General features: G+C 43.1%; 2 protein-coding genes across 2 annotated transcripts; one reads left to right on the top strand and one right to left on the bottom strand.

Moving 5' to 3' along the window:
• Window positions 1-101: 101 nt before the first annotated feature.
• hcar1-3 (hydroxycarboxylic acid receptor 1-3) lies at window positions 102-2,889 on the bottom strand. The gene is made up of 2 exons (XM_030379298.1): window positions 2,714-2,889; window positions 102-1,686 (listed from the first exon to the last, which is right to left on the bottom strand). Exon 2 carries the CDS (start codon window positions 1,592-1,594, stop codon window positions 605-607), a length of 990 nt encoding a protein of 329 aa, XP_030235158.1. The 5' UTR covers window positions 1,595-1,686; window positions 2,714-2,889; the 3' UTR covers window positions 102-604.
• A 2,735-nt stretch (window positions 2,890-5,624) lies between these two features.
• LOC115560022 (transmembrane protein 229B) lies at window positions 5,625-8,928 on the top strand. The gene is made up of 2 exons (XM_030379299.1): window positions 5,625-5,953; window positions 8,349-8,928. The coding sequence occupies exons 1-2, from the start codon at window positions 5,896-5,898 to the stop codon at window positions 8,834-8,836; spliced, it is 546 nt and encodes a 181-aa protein (XP_030235159.1). The 5' UTR covers window positions 5,625-5,895; the 3' UTR covers window positions 8,837-8,928.
• The last annotated feature ends 1,271 nt before the right edge of the window (window positions 8,929-10,199 follow it).

Raw genomic sequence — 10,199 nt, 5'->3', positions numbered from 1 at the left:
TTGTCATAATAGGAAGACTCATCTCTAATACTGTTAAGAAGCCAGAGTCACAGAACCTCAACATATGCAATACAGAGCAGACACACAACTGGTAAACAGAATTCAGCCAATGTGATAGATTTCTCTTTATTTCTTAAACATTTCTAAATGCAGAAGGTAACAATGATAACTGCAAATAACATACAACAAAACAACTGTAGCAAAAATATATACTATATAAGTAATAAGTATACTATATCTAGACATGATCTTGCTGGTTTCTTATTATTTTTAAGTTTGTCCTAGTTTTTGTTTGTGATGAGGGGTAGATAAATATGGGTGGATATGCATATATTTATAAATAACACTGAGAACCAGAGAATGAAGACCGAGTGGATAAATTTTCACTGATTGAAAAACAAAGGATATCCTGCTGTTATCTAAAATATTTCAAAGCAAACGGGATATCAATGCAATGTATTTTGCAGGCGGGATGTGATTTGACCTTTCAGAGACTGATTGGCAGTGGTGGAAGCCCCTCACCAACCAAGGGCTTAATGGTATTATCATGGTCTTCTTGGACTTTGCGCATGTTCTTTCTAAAATCATTATCAGTCCGTCATTTTCAGCCGTCAGTATTTGTGCTACTACGGAGGTTCCTGCCTTGACGATACTTCCCCCCCGGAGTCAGGCTGTAGAACAGACTCTTGAGGGCATCGCGGAACATGGAGCTGGAGAGGCTGTAAATGATGGGGTCCAGGGCGCTGTTCAAGTAGGTGAAGCCGATAGACAACCTGAACAGCTGGCTCACAATCCCAGCTCTCTTGCAGTCCTGCTCCAATCCCATGAACGCCCACCCTACAATGCCCATCATGACCCCCGGCAAGAAGCAGACCACAAACACCGCCACGATGGTGGCGACCGTGCGCACCGCCCGCTGCACCTTCTGCTCCCTGTCCAGCTTTCGCTGATGCAGCACGCAGGCGATCCGCGCTGTGCAGAAAATCAACATTGCCAGCGGCAGGAAGAACTCCCCGATGTAGACCACGTAGTGTATTATTATCCCCGTATTTATCGTGTGGAAGCCGAAGCTCCGGCACAAGGATGTGTTGTCGCGCTTATCGAGGAGGGGCTCGGCCAGCAGCGGGAGACGCAGGGCCAGAACCACGGCCCAGATCAGGAAGGCCAACAAGGGAGCCTGGTTCTTGGTCATGTGGTTGATGCGGTGGTGTGGGTGAACCACCTTCAGGTAGCGATCCACAGCCACGGTGGTCATGAAGGCGATGCTGGCTGAGCGGTTGACCGCCAGCATGAAGAGGTTGATGCGGCACCACGCATCGCCGAACCACCAGTACTCCCCGTGGAGGATGTTGTGAATCCGGAAGGGAACACTGACCAGCAGGAAGAAGTCGGCCAGCACCAGGTTGAACAGGAACAGAGTGTTGGCCTTCCACTTCTGCTTCAGCCTGAAGCAGAAGATCCACAATGCCAACAAGGTCCCTGGCAAGCCCACAATCATCTCCAGGATGAGGACTGGAGGCAGGATTTTGCCCACAATTCCTTGTGGATTATTTTGACAAGGCAGGGTGGAGTTTGACGGTGTTTCCGAGACCATTCTTGGTTTTGATTATGAGATATTGGGATAATGATCTCCTGTGGATTTTCCTTGAACTCCGCTAGGCGTATTCACTATTCAAAATTCTTCACCTAGGATGCATAGAGATAGGCATAGGTATATTTGTATATGAATAGAGAGAAACGGTGAGAGGGAGACATATATGGAGAGAGAAAGAGTGAATAGAGAGTGAGAGAAGAGAGAGAGAACATATGTAAGTACCAGTTAGACATACATCGGGCTTCAGTGGGGCCTCCAAAATATTTAACTGATATGTTTCCACTACATAAGCCTTCTAGACCACCAAGATCCTCTGAGACCAATCTGTTAATTATCCCCAGAGTAAACAGGAAACGTGGGAAAGCAGGATTTAGTTACTATGCAACAAATAGCTGGAATAAACTCCCAGAGGATTTAAGACTTGCCCCAACTCTGAGCACCTTTAAAACAAGACTGAAGACTTTTATGTTTGCTTTAGCTTTCTGCTAAATCTAAAAATAAATTGCACTTTCTAAAAAGCTATTTTAACTTTTATTTTTAACTTTTATTTTCTATTTTAATACTAAAATGCATTTTTAACACTCTATTTTACCCATTTCTTTACATATGTTTTCTTTTACTTATTTATTGTTTTATTTTATTGTATGACAATGTTTATATGTGAAGCACTTTGAGTCTGCCTTGTGTATGAAAAGTGCTACATAAATAAAGTTGCCTTGCCTTGTGAGAAATCCACATATTTGGCAGAAAATCGGGGGCTTTTTAAGTCCTGGAAAAGCTTCCCAGGGAATACAATGATAGTTTTCCTGTGCTCAGTAAAGAATCGTTTCGGAACATGTTTAACCAGCAAATGTGTTAAAAGCAAATGTACTTCATTTCTCTTTTATACATTAACTATGGCCATCGTTTGCGTTTATGCAAAAAGCCAAACATTTTTGGGTGATCAGTTTGAACTAGGTATAACCAGTCATTCTTGGGTAGATAATGTAGAAATTGTAGGATGTTTAATTTTCTTATACTTAGGTAAAGTCTGCGTAAATGTAAAATCCAAAGTATTTACAAACGCATAATTTTAAGCTAAATAGTCAGACTAGTAAGGAAATATTATTCGGTACATACCAGCTTCCAGTCAATAAAGCCTCTTTGTTATCTGCCCTCCTCAGATAGATCGGAGAGCAATGCAGAGGTTATTCAGCCGTTGTGGCGACCTACTAGTGCAGACACGCCTTTGCCAAAGCAGTAAGTGGAGTGCAGCAACAAGTGGTTGGCCTGGTTCTTCTCTCTCTCTCTTATTTCGTAAGTCACTTCCTTCCTACGCTTGCACTTGCATGATATGCTGATAAAAAAAAAGAATTCTAGTGACTGGGAGTGTCTGTGTATTTGGAAAATTATACTATGTACTATGATGTACTATGACTAAGAATTCCAAAGAACCAAACATTTTCTTGTTGAGCCTTGGGAACTAATGTTACAGTAACAGTAGTGGACCCCTCCCTACTCAGTTTCCCACTAATGAAGCCATCCAATTTTATTATTTATTTTATTTTATCCATTTATTTTACATTTATCTGAACAAAACATAGGAAGACAAAAACTAATCTGAACACACACCTGGGGGTGAGCAGGAACAGGTGTGTTCCACTATTGATTTTTAAACCTGGCTGCCTATCAGATGGTGTAACACCGACATTAAACATGCACACCAATAACCAATTAACTAATCATCCAAGAAAATCAAAAAAACAGGCTAGCATGCAAGGAAACATGAACAGGGGGGGACATTAACACAAACACATAACTTTCAACTATGATCAAGGGCCATAACACCTCCCGCCTTAAAATAAAACATCCAAGGTATTTGATAAAGCAACATTTCTGATGAAGCCTAAAGCCAACAGCATTGAATATTCCTCTTCAAGGTCTTCCCTCGACTCCCATCAGGGATGAAGAGTTGGCCTTGAAGGGACGAGTAGAATACACCGGCTTTGAATGGACGAGTGGGCCTCATAGAGAAGGGTCTAGCGGGCCACCAAAGCCTCACAGAGAGGAGTCTAGTGGGCCAGCAAGGCCCCAAATAGAAGGGTCTATGGGCGACCAAGGCCTCAAAGAGAAGGGTCTAGTGGGCCACCAAGGCCTCACAGAGAAGGGTCTAGTGGGCCACCAAGGCCCCAAAGTGAAGGCTCTAGTGGGCGACCAAGGCCTGACAGGGAAGGGTCGGGTGGGCCACCAAGGCCTCGTGTTTCCTTCTCAATGGTGGAATATTTGAGTTGGTGCAAAAATACGAGAAAATAAACAAACAGGATGTTCAATTCCATCCACACTTTCCTGCAACAGCACAGCACCAGCTGCAAGGGCGCTGGCGTCTCCCTCTAGTAGGACAGTCTGGAGCAGAGGGCATTATAAAGTTTTACCACAATCAATGCTGGCAATCCGCTGACCAAGCAATCTGTCTGGTAGCACTGAGCAAACACTGTGCGGATGCTGGGGAACCCATTATGGCCTTGACTTTTGCTTCAACTGGACGAACCTGTCCATGACCCACCGGCTTACTCAAGGAGGTGACCGAATTGGCCAAATTGAGAGTAAAAGAGGCATTCGCAAACCTCTCGAAACACCATTGTCTAAACACTACTCAAGTCCGTACAGAACCTTAGTGTTCCTTCAGACTTACGCCTCATGCCCACTGCACCGTCAGTCAAAGGACGTCGGAAGGCTTGGCTGACGGATGGGGGAGCTTTCCGGGGTCGTCAGAGCCCGAGACATTGCACACATTTGCATACGCGATCTGATTGGATGAAGGATCCGTCGCTGTCGAACGAAATCTTTTTAAATGTTTCAACTATTTGACGGGGCCGAAGGCTCCAAGGGAGCGAACGGATCCACAATGCATTGCGCGTCCGTCCCCATTCAAAGTCAATGGGGATCAGTCAACGGACGGATGGCAGTGGGCACGAGGCGTTAAGCATAAACTTCTGCTTCATGAGAAGCAGAAGCTAACATGCCTCCTAGCATCATATGGGATAGGTAGTGGATGTGTGTGCGTACTTAGAGAAGCCATCGAAGCGGTGTGCTCTGCAGCAATGGCTGAAGCCATCGGCTTCACTGTCTCGGCCTCAATCTCAAGCATACCCAGAGCTATTTCATCCTCCAGCCTCGGAGTCCTCTCCTGTGCCCCAAATACCAGAGCCTTCTCCTGGACCTCTCAGTGAAGATGTGCTAACCGGGCCTTCAACCTGGCATCAACCATCAACCCCAAGGAGCTCAGGGTAGAGGCCTCAAACCTCGGCAAGGTAGCCAGGGGCTTCTCCTTCCTGGTGGAAAAAAAGGAATGTACTTGTGACTGGGTTGTTTCCCCAAGGCAAGGAGCTTAGGGTGACTCAGGGCGGCTGGGAGGTAGAACAAAGACATTACAATCTATCCCGTACCGCTTTTTCCATGTAACAGATGTCAAATCGCCGGGTTATGGATGATTGATGTGGGTGAACAATAAAAGGACTGGAAAAAGATGGCAGATATGGGTTTAATGGGCATGCAACTTGGCTCTGGGGCTTGGGGGTTTCCAAAGAAAATATAAATGGAGGTAACCACCACAGGATGGCAGATCTTACCAGCTGCTAAGTAGACCACAAACTTCCCTAAACTTCAATAACCCCAAAAATACAGTTGGTAGTAACATTACTTACCTAAAGTGTCTTAACAGAGAACAGCACTACGTGTTGTTAATGTATGGAGGCCTCTGTCTTACCTGGCCCAAGACTGCAAGGTAGCAACAAAGGACATAGAAATAGTGGGGCTGCTACACAGTTCCCAATAAACACAAGCAGAGAAACGAAGTAACCAATCCTATCAACTCAGTAGAGGTCACAAACAGAGTTACCCCCAGCCGACCACAAAGAGAGTGAGAGCTAGACTAACAAAACCGTCTCATCAGTGTGTGGCAGGCCTCCCCTTGCTGGGAAGTGATAAGGTTATTGGTGGAACGGGGTGAGCTGGCGGCAGATTCGGGATTGATGAAAGTTTTTAATGACTGGCACCTGCACAAGACAACAGAGGGAAAACAAGAAATCAACATAACCCAAATGTACACACAGGGTTTTATCTTTGGTCTCCTCGTAGGCTCGCCTTGACCTCTGCCCATGACAGAGACATCGCTATCTCCCTCGGCCCACATTGTCCAACACACCGCTTAATGTTTAGCTAACACACACACGTGCGCGCCACACACACACGCACAGACACATACACACACACGGGACGGCAGGATTAAATCTGAAGCCACAGGGATCCTGCGCTGACCCGGGATGGAGACACAGACACTACACATGAGGGGGGCTTCTTCTTCCGGCATAAAGAACTCAGGTGAGCGTCTAGGTTTCTTTTTGACGGTTGGATATTACCCTAATGTTTACCTGTTATTGTTGCTGTCAACCAAGCATTTTCTGGCCTTCGATAGTAGCTACCGGTAACAGCAGCAGTGGCTAGTAACAGTTGAATGGTTGAATTGTGGAATGAGGAATTCGTTCTTTCTGGTCACTGACACAATGTTGGCTTTTCACCCTGTAAAGAGAAATATTTTTTTAGCTATTGACACGCTTTGTAGATGTGTCGAGTTGAAAATGTGTTGTTGAAGATCGAAGGATTTCTTATCTTGTTATATTGTAATAGCTTTGTTAATCTGCTTGAGCATGTGTTCATCTTTCAAAGGTTGGCCAACACTCCTCTTGAACGATTGGCAATAATCAAAGAACAATAAGCACTCTGTGTTCTAGGTGTCCACATTTTTGTTCAGTCGAGGTCGTAATTATTTATTTGTTTTGTGGTGTTTGATTGTTTAGACAGGTTCCTCAAGAGAAAATAGGGCACAGCCGTTTTCCAAATATTTGAATTAAAGACGTGAAATGATAAAGTCTTACAAATACATCACATTGCAGGAAGAAAATGTTCCTTGATTGTCCTGCTTTCTTATTTTAAAGATACAGATTTGACTGTGACCGACATGCCTCCATTTACCTTATTATTAGCAAAACCTATGATTCAAAACACAGTATAACGGGTAGTAGAGGGCTCTTCTGTTGTACCTTGGTTATTGTGAAATCGTTTTGCATGCTTCAAGTATAGCCCAACATCTCTTTCAGTTGTATTTTGGATGGCCTGAGTACTTTGGTTTGCATTATTTCAAAATCTATGATTAACAATTTTTTAATGCGAACGTTAGCGGATGTGATAAAAAACCACCGTATAACGGGAAGTAGAGGGCTCTTCCGTTGTACCTTGGATATTGTGAAATCGTTTTGCAAGCATCAAGTATTGCCCCACTTCTCTTTCAGTTGTATTTCTATAAGGTGTTAATGACAATAATATGCATTGTCCCTTAATATCACGTAACAAATAGGATATATTATTATGTAAAAAACAGAAAATGGTTGATACGTCCAAGTAACTTTAAATTAAGTCTTTCTAATGCAGAATATCTTCCCAATTCTTAAGTGAGGTCTCTCTCAAAACAAATTCACCATGATTTATATATGCTATTATTAACCCACACATGTTTCCTATTCTTAAGTTGCCTCCTCTTCACAGTAAATCCATTATATCTCATTACTAGTGACACCTTGATACACATTATTGAGTTATATTGAATGCAAAGGTTATTTTCTCTTCAGTTGTATAGGGACATAGTCTGCACATCTAAAAAAACTGTCTGCACATCTATTTCTATTTCCAGTAAGCAACTAGTTAATGATTAATATTTGTACCTTAATATGAAGTGTTGAAAAAATATATGCAGAGGACATTCAATTGTAAACTTAGGGCTGGCCGGCAAACAGCTCTGAAACAATTACAGTGAACAGTTATAATATGTTTATAGTTGTTAAAAGCCATAACATATAAAAAATAATGCATCGTTCAGAACTATGAGTACAATTGAATGTCAATCTAAGGTTATTGTCGTTAAACACTTATTTCTGAAGACAATGTTGGCAATATGTTCTTCTTGATAATGAAAGCACCTACTGGCATTGAAACGCAGTAGGCTTTTATTTCCAGAATGACCACTAAGATAATGGTCTTCCACTACGGAATCATTCATTTAATTAATTCATTCTAGTGTTAGTTATGCAGACCTACATATATTTCATATTTTCATCATTAACATAATAACATAATAATTATGCACATAGTTGTGAGACAATGCTTACGTAGCAAATTCAAGTATGACACACGTTGGATTTCATGAGACTTTGTTTAGCGTAGGAAACCACCCCCGCATCTAGGATTTCACTAATCTGTCCCATTACAGCAATGAATCTGTCACATGTTCCTTGATTGTCCTTCTTTTATATAATACAGAGACATATTTGAGTCTGACCCATGGTAATCGATTGGGTTAAAGACATTAAAAGAACAGCAATCAGACAGATTGTGGCTCCGTTTTCCTTATTTCAAATCCTAAGATTAAAACTTTTAAAATAAAAACTTGCGCGGATGTGATGAAAAAAATAAAATATAAAGCAATGTTACGTTTTACTTTGGATATTGTGAAATCGTTTTGAAAATATCAATTCTATGCCTTCTCATTGATTGGTTTTTGGGATGGCCTGAGTACTTTTGAGTTTAGATGTGTGAAATATAAAGTATAATTTATTAGTTATTATTTAACACTTATTGGCTTTTTCTTGATAACAAATCAGTTTCTGGCAACAGAGCAAATACTATGGTTGTTTTTATGGTTGTACCTATATTCCTTCGACAGGATCCAGTGGGAATGCTAATGCACGGGCAGAGCCGACCGCAAACAGCTCCAGCCTCCAGCCTCTCTCCCCATTGGCTCGCTTCTACATCTACTCCCTGCATGGCTGCCTCTGCGAGGTGGCCTTCACGGCCACATGTGACTGGTACGACACCCGGGACAGGAGACTGGCAGGACACAGTAGCTTGTGGTCCCTGCCCATGTACGCCTCAGCCATCTTCCTGATGGAGAGGCTGAGGGCTGTGCTGCTGGCCCGCCGCTGGCTGCTGGCGATGCGCCTGGTAGCCTACACCCTGTTCATCTACCTGTGGGAGCTCAGCTGGGGCCTGGGGCTGAGGCTCCTGGGGGCCTGCCCCTGGGACTACTCCGGGTACCGCTACAACCTGGCGGGGCTGGTGACACTTGAGTACGCGCTGCCCTGGGCTGTGGCATCGCTGATTGCAGAGAAACACGTGATACGGAACACTCTGAGAATCAGGCTGGAGCCATGAGACGGGACTGGACTTTCATGGCCTTGTGGATTGATTGGTCGTGTCATAGGGCCCTTATCATAATACAAATGTAATTAAAGGTATAAACATTTGTAGTTGTATGTGTTTGTATTCAAGAGATAGTCATCATCCATCTTCCTTAACAAGAGTGAGAATAGATAATGAAGAAAAAACGTACTGGCATTGAAACGCAGACGACATTTCCAGAATGGTCGCTTTACCTAGACTGGGTAGCCCCGCCCATTCTGCCTGCGATCTGAGTTCGCCCTGCAGAAGAGTCTGGAGAACAGCAATACATTTCCTTCTAGTTTCGATACAATCACCAAGCTGGCTTTTCCCCCTGGCACGCTATTGGCTGGTTTAACACCATGACGACAGGGAAGCGACGGCAAGCACATTGCGTAAAGAGTAATTGTAACCAGGCCCATTGATCACGCCTCATCTGTATCAACCTCACTCTGACCGTCACTACTATGGAGTCAGTTTCCTGCCATAATTCAAACCTGAAAAAAAAAGTTTCAAAGGCTTGTAAGTCTGGGTTTGAAAACTCAACACCTTGTAAAAAAGGTTTTGCAACACTGAAAAAAGAGATTATAACCTGAAAAAAAAATAAAACTAAAATTCAAACATCTGTAAACATGATTTTGTGTTCTATTTTATCTTCTTCATCATTTTCACCAACACATTTTCAAAGTTCAAACAATTTCACCAGCGCATTTGCAGAGTTTCAAATCTGGCACTGTTCTAACAGTGTATTTCATTGTTGCCCGGTTTTGAAACCTTGTAAATGGGATTCTGCAAACAGGTGTTCATACATTGAGAAATACGTTTTGAAAGGTTGAATATTTAGTTTTAAAAACTTGTAAAGGTGTACGTTTACGACATTGCAACGTATTTTTTCAGAACTGGCTTTTCAGCACTGACTTTTCAGAGATTTGACCACACAGGCGCAAGCTTTGAGTCACGTGAATATTGGCAGTGTTCTGACGCCACTTGTTTTGAAACTCCTTGGCAGTCGAATCTGAAAAAGAAAAAAACGTTCCTGGGGGCGGGACCATTTAGCTCTAAACCTATTGGTTGCTCTCGGCTGACGTACATTCCAATCACATGTGCCGTTCACCGGGCTGTGCGTGATTGACAGTGCTCTGCCGATGACACGAATAACAAGCGACTTTCGCGGTTGATTATGATTTCCATTTTTTGGAACCATGGCTGTTTCCCAAAGTGAAGGCTGCGTCCTTGCTAGTCGCGTCCTATGGAGATGAGACTAGCTGTGTTCGAAAACGTTCCCTATCATGGATGTAGTGCACTAAATAGGGTGCACGCCATTTTGTAGGGTGTTCGAATTCTCAGTGGTCCACTA

The sequence above is a fragment of the Gadus morhua genome, chromosome 15 (genome assembly GCF_902167405.1).
Source record: "Gadus morhua chromosome 15, gadMor3.0, whole genome shotgun sequence".
Lineage (NCBI taxonomy): Eukaryota > Metazoa > Chordata > Actinopteri > Gadiformes > Gadidae > Gadus > Gadus morhua.
This window is presented reverse-complemented; position numbering and strand designations above follow the sequence as displayed.